The sequence below is a fragment of the Dipodomys ordii genome, unplaced genomic scaffold, assembly GCF_000151885.1.
Source record: "Dipodomys ordii isolate 6190 unplaced genomic scaffold, Dord_2.0 Scaffold107, whole genome shotgun sequence".
In the NCBI taxonomy this organism is placed as follows: Eukaryota; Metazoa; Chordata; class Mammalia; order Rodentia; family Heteromyidae; genus Dipodomys; species Dipodomys ordii.
In genome coordinates this window covers 4,081,785-4,094,597 of record NW_012267323.1, presented here as the reverse complement: position 1 = coordinate 4,094,597, position 12,813 = coordinate 4,081,785, and the positions used below count along the sequence as shown (strand labels likewise).

The window sequence follows — 12,813 nt, the reverse complement described above, 5'->3', positions numbered from 1 at the left end:
TTTTTGGCCAGTCCGGGGGCTTGAACTCAGAGCCTAAGCACTGTCCCTGAGCTTTTTTTGCTGAAGGCTAGCACTCTACCACATGAGCAACAGTGCCACTTCTGGCTTTTTCTGTTGGTGTGGTACTGAGGAATCCAACCCAGGGCTTCATATATACTAGGCAAGCACTCTACCACTAAGCCACATTCCCAGCCCATACCCCCTTCTTTCTTTCTTTTTGTATTCTTTTTTTTTTTTGGTCAGTCTTTTTGTTTTGTTTTGATTTTTTTGTTGTTGTTGTTGGTCCTGGGGCTTGAACTCTGGGCCTAGGCACTGTCCCTCAGCTCTTCAGCTCAAAGCAAGAGCTCTACCATTTAAGCCACAGCACCACTTCCAGTTTTCTGGTGGCTTGTTGGAGATAGGAGTCTCATGGACTTTCCTGCCAGGGCTGGCTTGGAACCGTGATCCTCAGATCTCAGCCTCCTGTGTAGCTAGGATTATAGGCATGAGCCACCAGCACCTGGCTCTTTTTTGTCAGTCTTGAGGCTTGAACTCAGAGCCTGGGCACTGACCCTGAACTCTTCTGTTCAAGGCTAGCACACTACCACTTCGAGCCACAGTTCCACTTCTGGTTTTCTGGTGGTTCACTGGAGATGAGAGTCTCACAGACTTTCCTGCCCAGGCTGGCTTTGAACTGCCATCCTCAAATCTCAGCCTCTGGAGTCGCTGGGATTACAGGTGTGTACCACCAGCAGCCAGCTACCCTTTTATCCTATGCGTGCCCCTCACTCACCAACTCTCCTTTCCGTCCTGCCAGCCCAGGCCGGCCCGGGAGACCAGCTTCTCCCTGTGAACATCAAGTTGAAAGTTAGCCATGGGTTTCGGGCCTCAGAGTCCCCATAGCTCCTTGTCTCCTTTTTCTCTATCTGTACCTTGTCTCCCTTTTCTCCATCAAGGCCGCAGGCTCCCTTTACTCCCCGCTCACCCTGAGGGAGAAAAAAAATGGGGAGAAATTAACTTCCAAACACCTTACTTTCACGAGCCCTTGTGCCTAAAACCAACCCTCTGATCTGACCTAGCATCCCACCTTCACCCCCAGATACCTCACACCTAGCCCCAGATCCCTTCCCTTCCCAGACCAGGTCTTCCTGAGCAGACAAACAACAACAAATGAACAAACCCGGTCCCTTCCCCACCTTGAAGCCCCGGGGACCCATGAAGCCAGGGTCTCCTTTGTCTCCTCGGAAACCGGGGGCTCCGTCCTTTCCTGGGGCTCCCTGGGAGGAAAGAGGTCAATGGCGGACAATCATCATGGAAGACTAGAGGCCCAAGAAGGGCAGGGTTGGCCATGGGGTCGAGGCCACTATAGGTGGTGGACATCATTAGGGGCATTCCTATGGAGATGGCCCTATGGCCACAGGAAAATACCATGAGCCTTTGGGGGGCCATAAGGTCAAAGGTTACATGGGCAGGACCACCGGGGGGATGGAGGCATCTTACCGGGTCACCAGGGATTCCTGTAGCACCAGGCTCCCCCTGTGGGAAACACAAGTTAGTGGGGAAATCCTTCAATGTGACTGCTCCATGCTGGCCTACCTGCATGAGCACCCCCTAGGTGACCCCGTGATCGGGGACAGGTTGCACACGGGATCTCTGTGGCCAACACTGAGGGACCTTGAACTCTCCAGGGTCTAACCAACACACACCCAGGAACAGACAGACGTGAGTGTCTGTCTGGGGTCGGGCTTGCCTTGGGTCCCATGAATCCACGCGCTCCCACTGGTCCAGCCCAGCCCTTGTTGCCAGGTTCTCCTTTGGCGCCCTGGGGGAATGATGGGAGAGGGACTGTCAGGACCCTGACCAGGCTAGTAGGGCGGGAACCAGCCAGGTGGGGGCGGAGCTTGTATGTCACATCCACTTCCTGTCCCCAGGGGATGTGGAACAGTGGAGTTGAACTGGGGTCATGATGCACGGAAAAACAGCTCATAGCTCACTGGGGGATCGCCAGACTCTTCCCTTTTCTTATGCTGGGCCCCTAACTTCATGTGGAGCACCCCTAAAACCCCACAGATCCTCACAGAGATTCCCCTCCTGTCCTCATCTCCAGGCCGGAGAGTCCTCATGAAAGCCCCCATTTTTCCAGCCTTCCCTCTGACCCCTAGCGAGTCGGGGTATGTAGCACATAGAGCACCCCACCCTCTTCCCTTGTCACCTCGTACCTTGTCACCAGGGTCCCCGACATCACCCCGAGATCCTTTGTCACCATCTATGCCCCGAGGTCCTCGTTCACCCTGAGTCGGGGGTTGGAAGTTGAAGTCAGAGGCCGGAGGCCCCTAACTTCTGGGGCTTGGGGGGGGCTGGTCAGGGTCCACAGAAGACCTGCCTACCACTGGAGGGAAACGCAGTTCGCATAGGAATTTGACTCACTCACCGTGTCCCCTTTGGCACCCGGAATTCCCGGAGGCCCCACGATCACAGCCGAGTCACCCTGAGGAGCAGGGAGCCGTCAAAGGAGTCGGGAACGTCCCAGTCTCCTTCTACCCAACAGCCATACTCACCTTGTCACCCTTCAGCCCTGCCACGCCAGCATCACCCTGGTGGGAAGAAGAGTATGAGTCTCATCCAAGCTGGAGCCACCTTACTTCTTTTTTATTTTTTTTAACACTTTGGGGCTTGAACTCAGAGCCTGGGTGCTGTCCCTGAACCTCTTTGTGCTCAAGGCTAGCGCTCTACCACTTGAGCCACAGCACCACTTCCAATTTTCAGGTGGTTTACTGGAGATAAGACTTTTCTGCCCGGGCTGGCTTCAAACCACAATCCTCAGATCTCAGCCTGCTGAGTAGCTAGGATTACAGATGTGAGCCACTGCACCCACTTTAGAGTTATAAGATCCATCCCCACTGCTGTTCATTTCAAAGCCCATTCTCCCACCTTCTTACCTTCTCCCCTCGATCACCCCGGCTGCCGGGTGGCCCCTGTGTGAAAGAAGATGATTGTGAGCTATGGGAGCTTGGGAGAGCCTAGTGAGAAGACAGCAAAGTGGGCAGGGGAAGAAAGAGAGAGGGGAGAACGGGGTGTGTGTGGGGGAGGCCAGAGCAGACAAGAACACAAGTTCTGGGGCACACTATAGAGAATTCTAAGGGCCCAAAGGGGACAAGAAGGGGATTGACTTCACACCACACGGTGTGACCCACCGTGAGTCCGCGGGGTCCTTCTTGTCCTGGGTGGCCATCTTCACCCTAGAGAGTGAGATTAGGTTCCCCGATTCAGCCTGGCGATCCAAGGCGAGAGCTATTGTAAGGCTCTCCAGAGGTGGCTTGGGTGTACGTACCCGGATGCCTGGCTCTCCACGCTCCCCTCGGGGCCCAGGCAGCCCCACTCCGGGGTCTCCCTGAAGATCAACAGCACATCGGGGATCAGTAAGGGGACTGGGTTGGGGACAGAGGGTCATGGGAGGGCATGACAGGGGCACGGGAGAAGAAGGCCAACCCTGGTCCATCTTACCTTGTCTCCTTTGAGTCCAGAGGCCCCAGGGGCTCCCTGTGGATCAGAACAAACTGAGGACCCTTGAACCCCATACAAGCAGCCCCACAGCCTGACCCTAGTTCCCACCATCATTCCTCATGTGGACAGACTCACAGACATCGGGTGCCTCTACTCACCACTGATCCTGGTGGTCCAGGTGGCCCCAAAGAACCTGGGGGGCCTTCTCTCCCCGGAGGGCCTGCCAGGCCCTATGGGAAAAACAAGATGAAGGAGGCAGAGAGTTCCTTGGGGAGCCTCTATCTCCTCTTCTTCCCCAAGACTGAGGCAAGGCCTGAGTCCCTTCCTCCTCCCCTACAACCACATTCAGGTCTGGTTTTTTTGTTTGTTTGTTATTATTGTTGGCTGTAGGGCTTGAACTCTGGGCCTGGGCACTGGCCTGGGCTCTTCAGCTCAAGGTGAGCACTTTACCACTTGAGCCACAGCGCCACTTCCAGTTTTCTGGTGGTTTATTGGAGATAGAAGTCTCATGGACTTTCCTGCCCAGCCTGATTTTGAACCACAATCCTTAGAACTCAGCTTCCTGAGGAAGTTAGGCTGATAGGCGTGAGCCACCACCAGCCCAGCTCAGATTCAGTTCTTAGTCATTAGGCTTGAACTCTGGGCCTGGGCGCTATCCCACCAAGTTCCCATATGCCATTTTCAGCCCCTTACCCGCTCGCCAACAGGGCCCGGCTGGCCCGTTTCTCCTCGAGGACCTGTCTGACCAGGGAAGCCGACAATACCAGGAGCTCCCGGAGGGCCCGGAGGGCCTGGGTCTCCCTGAAATAAAAAAATGCAAGGAGCAGCCACTATTAGAAGTCCTTCCCAAGACTCGTCCCAGAATTCCCTCTTCTTCCCGTCACCAGAGGCTGCCCTCCCCACAGCTCTCCCCACTGGTAATAGGACTAAGACTCACCTTCATACCTGGAGGACCAGATAATCCAGGGGGACCTTGGATCCCAACTCCTGGGTCACCCTTTAAAGGCAAAAGGGGGGGTCTTATCAGGGTCACAGAGTCTCAGACCCAGAACCTCAGTAAGGAACCTTCCAGTTCAATGTACCTTGTGACCTTTAAGTCCGGGAGCCCCTTTTTGACCCTAAAATAAATAAATAGCATTTAAGAGGGTAGGATAATAAACAAGGGACTCAGAAAGACATGACTCCTGGGTTTTGAGGGCATAGACTAAGGAAAAGTTTCCATGTGACCAGTGATTCATGGTAGTTTAAGGGTGAACACAGGTATAGGGATCCAGATATGTGGGAACAGGTAGCCAAAGGCAGGGGTTCAGATGTGAATGGGTTTATTTTGCCCACAATCACATTTCTTTTCTTTTCTGTTTTTTTTTTTTTTGGTTGGTTGTAGGGCCTTAACTCTGGGTGCTGTCCCTCAGCTCTTCAGCTCAAGGCAAGCTCTACCACTTGAGCCACAGTGCCACTTCCAGCTTTTTCTGCTTATGTGGTGCTGCAGACTCGAACCTAGGTCCTCATGCATGGGAGGTAAGCACTCTATCATGGAGCCACCTTCCCAGCCTTTCTTTTCTTTTCTTTTATCCTTTTTTTTTTTTTTTTGGTCTGTCATGGGGCTTGAACTCAGGGCCAGGACTCTGTCCCTGTGCTTTTTTGCTCAAGACTAGTGATTTACTGCTTTGAGCTACAGGGCCACTTCCAGTTTTCAGGTGGTTTATCGGAGATAGGTCTCCTGGACTTTCCTGCCGGGCTGGCTTTGAACTATGATCCTCAGATCTCAGCCACCTGAGTGGCTGGGATGACAGGTGTGAACCACCAGTGGCCTGGTAAACAATCGAAGTTGTCAAGCCAAGCTTGGACCTGGCCGGGCCTCAGACTCACGTCTTCCCCAGGGTCTCCTGGCTCTCCTGCCCGGCCAGCTTCACCCTGTAGAGAAGGCATCAATGAGGGCATCTGGCTTCTCAAGCCTCCTCCTCTCTGCTCAGTGCTCACACCTCAGTGGGGTCGGCACACTCACCTTCTCGCCCCTTGGCCCTGGCAGTCCCCGGTCTCCTTTGGCCCCCTATAGATGCACGGGAGGGAGGCAACAGAGGCATCAGTCACAGACAGACAGACAATCAAGGAGGGAGAGGTGAGAGGCTGGGGTCCAAGGAGGTAAATGGAGGGTCATGAGTGTGGGTGACGCAGGGGGTCACACTCACCGGCTCCCCCAGTAGGTCTCCAGCAAGGTCTCCCGGGGCTCCCTGAGCAGGAAGAGGGCGCAATGGGATTCCTTGGTCCCCCTCTCCCCCACCAATTCTTGGCCTCTCCTCCCAGGCCTCTGCATTTACTTACCTTCTCTCCTTTTGCTCCAGGAAGCCCAACCACTGCCTGTGAAATGGGGTTATTTTAGATGGGATGTAGAAACAGGCTGGGCGGGCTGCGTCAGGAGCAAACCGTTCCTTTTCCTACCCCACTTATGTAATGTAATCTTTCCTATCCTTTTGGTTCCAGCAGGCTGGGGCGGGGGGGGGGGTTAAGAGTCAAAGGTCAAAGGTCACCTGTCCAGGGGCCCCTATGGGTCCAGGTTCTCCTTTAGGTCCAACGGGGCCTGGTAGACCTGGAGATCCCTGTGGCAGGGTAACGTGAGGCGCTCAAGAGCCATTCCACCATCTTGTCCCCAGCCACCCACTTCTCAAATCTGCCATCTTGTCCCCAGCCGCCCACTTCTCGTCTCCAGACGCTACAAGCGTCCCCCAGAACGTGTTACCGGCACCCCGGGGCTTCCTCTGTCTCCATCCTTTCCACTGGTCCCATCGCGACCTGGGGCTCCTGGCTTCCCAGTCTCCCCCTAAGAGGAGAGAGCTCAGGGAAGGAACGGCCTGGCTGACCTTTGACCCCTCTGGAGCCCAGGTCAGATTGTCCAAACTTACCACTTGTCCAGGCAAACCTGGTGACCCCTGAGGACCCTGAAGATGGAAAAGATGTGAGGGTGACGCCAGGCCAGGACAAAGGAGGACATGGGGAGCATGGGGAACCTGGTTGGGGGGGGCAGAGGGGTGCAGACTGGGAATATGGCATCATTGATGGGGACACAGCAACTTACCACGAGGCCTGAGGGGCCGGGGGGACCAGGAAGTCCCACAGCTCCAGTAGGTCCAGGAAGGCCCTGGAAGCAGAATGAGTGCAGGGCGGTGTGAGCCCCTACCCATTTCTCTGCGACCCTTCCCCACTTGCCAAGCTACTCACCCGGCCTGGGGGTCCCGTCTCTCCAGGCTCCCCCTGCAAAGAACCCAGAACTGTATGAGCAAAGCCCACATAGATGGGTGCCTGAGTTTCCATTCCACAAGTGGGCAGATGTTACCCTGGCTGTGGACAGGGGTCAAAGGAGCCCACCCCAGCCAGGTGCTGGTGGCTCACACCTGGCACCCTAGGTACTCAGAAAGCTGAGATCTGAGGATCACGGTTCAAAGCCAGCCAGAAAAGGCCATGAGACTATCTCCAATGAGCCATCAGAAAACTGGAAGTGGTACCATGGCTCAATGTGGTAAAGCACTAGCCTTGAGAAAAAAGGATCAAAGATGGTGCCCGAGTCCTGAGTTCAAACCCCATGATCGCAAAAAAAAAGAAAAAAAGAAAAGAAAAAGGAGCCACCTCCATCGCTGCTCACGTACACCTCCCCTCCCACGTGTGCCCATACCCACCTTCAAGCCAGAAGGTCCCTGGGGTCCTGCAGGACCGGCAAGACCCTAGAGAAAAGTAGCAGCAGGGGATAAAAGTTGGCATGATCTGTTTGAGCCCAGGGATTCACATGAACAAGGCTCAGTTCATCAGCAGTGACCCATGCCCATTCTACCCTTCCCGTACCCCCACCAGGAAATGTTTCCCCATCACTCACTGGGGCACCCGGCGGTCCAGGGTCTCCATGGCCACCCTGTTGGGGACAGTCTGATGAAAGGAGCGAGTCTCACCCCATGGGGGAATCGCTCAGTAAGGCTGGACAAAGGCTGGGCTTGGGCGAAGCAAGGGTGCTTGGGTACTCACCGCTGGGCCGGGGGCGCCCCTCGGGCCCTGCAGACCCTGCATAGAGAAATGATTGATGACCCTTGATCTAGACTGTGCTTGGGCTTGTTACCACATTCTGGGAACCTGTGCCTTTTCCACATTCCCAATGTCCCAGGTCCAGATCACCCTGTATCTGTAGACTGTCCCCACATAGGGGTCTGCACCCACATACATACGTGTGCATGCGCGTGCGCACACACACGCACACACACACACACACACACACAAGAGTAAACCCCTATCAGGCATTATGTATTATGTACTGGGTCCACACCTGTGCAGGGAGGTACAGAATCAGTACCCTAAGAAACACACACACAAAGACCAAAGACAGACACACACATGCTCACACACCTACACAAATGTACACACAAAGACCGAAGAAAGATACATGCATATGCTCATGCACATCCACACACAAAGAACAAAGATAGACATGCTCACATACATGTACTCACAAAGACCAGACACACACACACATGCTCATACAAAGACCAAAGACAGCCAGGCACCAGTGGCTCATGCTTGTCATCCTAGCTATTCAGGAGGCTGAGATCTGAGGATCATGATTCAAAGCCAGCTCAGGCAGGAAAGTCTGTGACTCTTATCTCCAATAAATCACTAAAAAAAACCCTGGAAGTGGTGCTGTGGCTCAAGTGGTAGAGCGCTCACCTTGAGCTGAAGAGGGGAGGGCCAGTGCCCAAGCCCAGAGTTCAAGCCCCAGGACTGACAACAACAACAACAAAAAAGACTACACACACACACACACACACACACACACACACACACACACAATCCCAGACTTGTGTCCCCACTCACCTGTTTCCCTTCAGGCCCAGCTATACCACGTTCTCCTGGTAAGCCCTATAGAGAACAGATCTAAGACCATCCTGCCTTTATACCAACCCCAACCCCAACTTCTCCATCCACCAACCACGACTCTAGACAGCTGAAGGCAGGCCCTGGAGGGTCCCAGGCAGTGCCAGCTTCAGCCCTGAGCAGAGAAGAACCCGTGTAAGAGCCATCTTCTCACCTGTGCATGGCACAGGGGGGCAAGGACTCACCGGGCTGCCGTGGAGACCTCTCTGTCCAGGCTCGCCTTGGTCTCCCTTGATGCCCGGCATGCCCTGCAAGCACAATGTCCCATCCTGAGCCCCTGATTCCTGTCAAGTGTGCCCCACTCTCTAGTAGCCCCCACAGAGGACGAGAAACAGTGGGATGGGGACCTCACCCTGTCTCCTTTGGAGCCTTGGTCACCATCGCTGCCGGGATCCCCCTGAATGGATTAGATGTCAATCAGGCCCTAGTGACATGGAAGGGTGTGGTCCACAGGCCAATCCTACACTGACCTTCGCACCCTTGGGTCCAGGGGGTCCTTGCTTTCCCAAGAGTCCAGGATCTGCCTCATCCGTGGCCACCTGTGAGCACAAGGTCATGGGTGAGAGCGTCAGAGAGGCACGGAGGGCATGGTTGTAGGTCACGAAGGTCATGGAATTTCTAGGGCATGAGCTAAAGGTAGACAGCCCCCCCCATGATTACCTTGGGGCCAGGAGGACCAGGTAGACCCGGGGGGCCAGGAAGGCCATCTCTGCCCTGCAGAAAAGAAAATCTGGTGGCTTGTGTGCGCATGGTTTCCGATCGGCTCCCGCCTTGTGGAGACTCACCCGGCTCACCTGTTCTCCTCGTTCTCCCTTCTCTCCTCGTTCTCCCTGAAATCCAACGGAGAGGTCAGGGTGAGGTCTCCACCATGGATGTCCCACTTCCGGACCCCACGTCCCCGGCCCTTCCAGTCAGCCTCTCAGACTCACCCTTTCTCCTGGCCTTCCTGCCTCTCCTGTAGTCCCAGCCTGGCCAGGGAGCCCAGGAATGCCAGGCTTTCCGGGTTCCCCAGCAAGGCCAGGAGGTCCTGGGGGTCCCCTCTCTCCGAAAGCCAGGCCAGGAGGCCCCTGGGGGCCAGGGGCTCCCTGATCGCCCTTCAGCCCCCGTTCACCAGGAAAACCAATGGAGCCCTGAAGAAAGCAGAACGAATGGATGAGTGGAATGAATGCCAGGGGGCTGAATAATCCCGCCCTCCACAGGCCAAACAGCCCACTCACTCACATCTTTGCCTGGCAGACCCGGCTCGCCTGGGTTTCCCTTGGGACCACGATGTCGTTCGGGTACAGGCAGGAAACTTCCAGAACTCTCATCCCAGGTCTCCACGATCTCCCTCAGAGCAGAGGCCTGACGAGTAGTGAGAGGACAGAGGAACGGGATTCTAGTCACGTACTCCTCCGGGGAGGTGGGGGGGGGGGCCTTTTGGGTGCCAGTTGCTTCCCCTCCCCCCACGGAGCCCCTATCTGCTCCTCACCCCAGCAACTTCAATAACTCACCTTGATGCCAACTGTTTCCAGCCACCGTTCTACATTCTGGGGATACAAGGATAGTGAATGGGTGCCCATGAAAAAAAGCCCCTGCCTCCCAGAAACAGACTTCATTCACACCCTCTTGTCCAGCACCTTCCTTGGCCCTCTGCTGAAGTTGGGGTTGAGGCCGCTAGCAGCCTCCCCAGCATGCCCCCCCATACATACTCAGGTTCCTGTGAGTAAGGCTCGAGGGGAATCCCAGTGGGACAAGGAATGGGGCACAGAGGAGCCCGTGGGAGGGGAATGGGCTGGACAGGTAGCTCCTAGGGACATGCAGATTCCCATGAAGGACCAGGGCTGGCTCACCGCCACGCTCCCAGGTTCTCCTCTAAGACCGCGTTCCCCACGAAGGCCCTGGAAAGATCAAATGATGGGCCACAAGACCCAGTTGAGGAGGTGGGGGGTGGGTAACACAAGGGGTTACTATAGCAACCTGGATATGTATAAAAGATGGGAGGCCTCACCTGTTCCCCTTTGGATCCAGTCTCGCCACGGTCACCCTGAAGGCAAAGAATAATCAGAGAAGGACTGGGAAGGTAGAGTGCTTGCCTAGCATGCATGAAGCCCCAGGCTGGAGTCCTTAGTACCACATATACACAGAAAAGACCGGAAGCAGTGCTGTGACTCAAATGGTAGAGTTCTAACCTTGAGCAAAAAAAGCTCAGGGACAGTGTCCAGGCCCTGAGTTCAAGCCCCAGGACTAGACAAAAAAAAAAAAAGAATCAGAGGAAAAAGTATCCACAGACCTTTATCTACCATACCCCCTCATCTAATATTTACACACTTACCTTGGGACCTATGTTTCCTGGGACGCCGGGAAAGCCCTGAGATAGGACAGAAGGGAAAAGGGTCACACAGGATTATGGTACCCCACTGTATCTTCCGATTGGAACTACTCTGGCCACTCACCTGGCCGGGAGGGCCAACCTGTCCCGGGACACCCGGAGGGCCCTGGAGTCCAGGGCTACCGGGCCCTCCACGCTCTCCTTTGGGGCCTTCGTGACCCTGTGGAGGATGTGGTAGGCATCAGGTTGGCATCCCCAGAGACCCAGGAAAGAATGCAGTCAACTCATAGGGTCAAGTTTGGGGGTCAAAAAATTCTGGCCACTCACTTCTCTCCCAGGGGCACCTGGATCTCCCTTCTCTCCCTAAGGAAGACAAAGGCTTTTTTTAAAAAAAAAAAAAAGACACAGCCTAAGCCAAGGCCAAGAATAGTTCCCAGGGGAGGGGATTTTACCTTTCTCCCATCTTCTCCGGGGTCTCCAGGCTCTCCCTGTGGGCAGAGGACTTGTATCATCTCAAAAGGTTATTGGTGTCTGGCTGTAAGATATTGTCTTGATAGATTTTGGATGACTATGATCAAAGATCTGTGCTTTAGAGTTCCATGGCTCTGCATGAGCTATTTGCATGTCTGCTAGTGTGCCTACATGGGCCTGCTCACCTCCACATATACCTGCACAAGCCCTGCCTACCTCTGGTTCTCTAGATCTGATTCCAAATTCATGTGTCTTTGGGATGGTATATATAAATGTGCGCAGCTGTGTGCCTTAGCTTTTTTTTTTTTTTTTTATTGGTCAGTCGTGGGGCTTGAACTCTGGGCCTGAGTGCTGTCCCTCAGCTCTTCAGCTCAAGGCTAGTTCTCTACCACTTGACACACAGTGCCACTACCAGTTTTCTAGTGGTTTATTGGAGATAAGAGTCTCACAGACTTCCCTGCCTGGGCTGGCTTTGAACCATGATCCTCAGATCTCAGCCTCCTGAGTAGCTAGGATTGCAGGCATAAGCCACCGGCGCCTGGTGTGTCTTAGCTTTTGAACTTGTGTGGGTCTGGGAAGGTAACTATGTGTCAGCCTGTCTGCACATCCTAGGCTAGTAATGAGCATTTTTGGGGGGTGGGAGGGTTGCCGGTCTTGGGGCTTGAACTTAAGGCCTGGTGCTGTCCCTGAGCTTTTTTATTTTTTTTATTTTTTATAGTTTGTTTTAATGACCAAATTATATTCCACTGTATGGCTATATCACTATTTGCTTAATCATTTCTCTCTTTTTTGGGGGGTCCGGTCATGGAGCTTGAACTCTGGGCCTGGGCGCTGTCCTTCAGCTCTTCAGCTCAAGGCTAGCACTCTACCACTTGAGCCACAGTGTCACTTCCGGCTTTTTTCTTTTAGCTTATGTGGTGCTGAGGAATCGAACTCAGGGCCTCATGAATGCAAGGCAAACGCTCTACCACTGAGCCACCTTCCCAGCCCTCCCTGAGCTTTTTTTTGCTCAAAGCTAGCACTCTACCACTTGAGCCACAGTGCCACTTCTAGCTTTGTGTGTGTGTGTGGTGCTGAGGAATTGAACTTGGGGCTACATGCATCTTAGGTGAGCACTCTACCACTAAGCCACATTCCCAGCCCTGAGCATGGGTTTTAAACAAGCATGCCCAGGTCACAGTGCCTATATGTGCCTGGCTTTATTTTTCCTGCAAGTCTTGAATGTGTTTCAATGTGCATAGTCATATGTGGGTAGGTAACTATGGATATAAATGCATATGGTAGTGTTGGGCGCTCATGGCTGATGCCTGTAATCCTAGCTACTCAGGAGGCTGAGATCTGAGGATTGTAGTTAGAAGTCAGCCTGGGTAGAAAAGTCTGTGAGAGTCTTATCTCCCATGAACCACAAAAAAGAAAACCCTGAAAGCCGGGCGCTGGTGGCTCACCCCTGTAATCCTAGCTACTCAGGAGGCTGAGATCTGAGGATCGCGGTTCAAAGCCAAGCCCGGGCAGGAGAGACCGTGAGACTCCTATCTCCAATAAAAACCACCAGAAAACCAGAAGTGGCGCTGTAGCTCAAGTGGTAGAGCACTCGCCTTGAGCTGAAGAGCTGAGGGACAGCACCCAGGCCCAGAGTT

The 12,813-nt window shown here is 54.2% G+C and overlaps 1 protein-coding gene across 1 annotated transcript in view; it reads right to left on the bottom strand.

Moving 5' to 3' along the window:
- Nucleotides 1-12,813, bottom strand: part of Col7a1 (collagen, type VII, alpha 1) — a 50,678-nt gene that overhangs the window by 9,910 nt on the left and 27,955 nt on the right. Inside the window, exons 65-107 of the mRNA XM_013028239.1 lie at nucleotides 11,158-11,193; nucleotides 11,033-11,068; nucleotides 10,830-10,925; nucleotides 10,709-10,744; nucleotides 10,385-10,420; nucleotides 10,227-10,274; nucleotides 9,888-9,923; nucleotides 9,616-9,738; nucleotides 9,324-9,524; nucleotides 9,189-9,224; nucleotides 9,055-9,108; nucleotides 8,865-8,933; nucleotides 8,747-8,791; nucleotides 8,580-8,642; nucleotides 8,335-8,379; nucleotides 7,495-7,530; nucleotides 7,349-7,384; nucleotides 7,155-7,199; nucleotides 6,700-6,732; nucleotides 6,557-6,619; nucleotides 6,384-6,419; nucleotides 6,221-6,301; nucleotides 6,012-6,080; nucleotides 5,806-5,841; nucleotides 5,673-5,714; nucleotides 5,489-5,533; nucleotides 5,353-5,397; nucleotides 4,566-4,601; nucleotides 4,421-4,480; nucleotides 4,177-4,284; nucleotides 3,642-3,713; nucleotides 3,484-3,519; nucleotides 3,311-3,370; nucleotides 3,174-3,218; nucleotides 2,919-2,954; nucleotides 2,538-2,573; nucleotides 2,411-2,467; nucleotides 2,199-2,270; nucleotides 1,730-1,801; nucleotides 1,480-1,515; nucleotides 1,176-1,256; nucleotides 912-965; nucleotides 773-826 (exon numbers count right to left, since the gene is read on the bottom strand). Of these exons, the coding sequence (XP_012883693.1) occupies nucleotides 773-826; nucleotides 912-965; nucleotides 1,176-1,256; nucleotides 1,480-1,515; nucleotides 1,730-1,801; nucleotides 2,199-2,270; nucleotides 2,411-2,467; nucleotides 2,538-2,573; nucleotides 2,919-2,954; nucleotides 3,174-3,218; nucleotides 3,311-3,370; nucleotides 3,484-3,519; nucleotides 3,642-3,713; nucleotides 4,177-4,284; nucleotides 4,421-4,480; nucleotides 4,566-4,601; nucleotides 5,353-5,397; nucleotides 5,489-5,533; nucleotides 5,673-5,714; nucleotides 5,806-5,841; nucleotides 6,012-6,080; nucleotides 6,221-6,301; nucleotides 6,384-6,419; nucleotides 6,557-6,619; nucleotides 6,700-6,732; nucleotides 7,155-7,199; nucleotides 7,349-7,384; nucleotides 7,495-7,530; nucleotides 8,335-8,379; nucleotides 8,580-8,642; nucleotides 8,747-8,791; nucleotides 8,865-8,933; nucleotides 9,055-9,108; nucleotides 9,189-9,224; nucleotides 9,324-9,524; nucleotides 9,616-9,738; nucleotides 9,888-9,923; nucleotides 10,227-10,274; nucleotides 10,385-10,420; nucleotides 10,709-10,744; nucleotides 10,830-10,925; nucleotides 11,033-11,068; nucleotides 11,158-11,193 (2,442 nt within the window). The remainder of the gene's footprint in view (nucleotides 1-772; nucleotides 827-911; nucleotides 966-1,175; nucleotides 1,257-1,479; nucleotides 1,516-1,729; nucleotides 1,802-2,198; nucleotides 2,271-2,410; nucleotides 2,468-2,537; nucleotides 2,574-2,918; nucleotides 2,955-3,173; nucleotides 3,219-3,310; nucleotides 3,371-3,483; nucleotides 3,520-3,641; nucleotides 3,714-4,176; nucleotides 4,285-4,420; nucleotides 4,481-4,565; nucleotides 4,602-5,352; nucleotides 5,398-5,488; nucleotides 5,534-5,672; nucleotides 5,715-5,805; nucleotides 5,842-6,011; nucleotides 6,081-6,220; nucleotides 6,302-6,383; nucleotides 6,420-6,556; nucleotides 6,620-6,699; nucleotides 6,733-7,154; nucleotides 7,200-7,348; nucleotides 7,385-7,494; nucleotides 7,531-8,334; nucleotides 8,380-8,579; nucleotides 8,643-8,746; nucleotides 8,792-8,864; nucleotides 8,934-9,054; nucleotides 9,109-9,188; nucleotides 9,225-9,323; nucleotides 9,525-9,615; nucleotides 9,739-9,887; nucleotides 9,924-10,226; nucleotides 10,275-10,384; nucleotides 10,421-10,708; nucleotides 10,745-10,829; nucleotides 10,926-11,032; nucleotides 11,069-11,157; nucleotides 11,194-12,813) is intronic.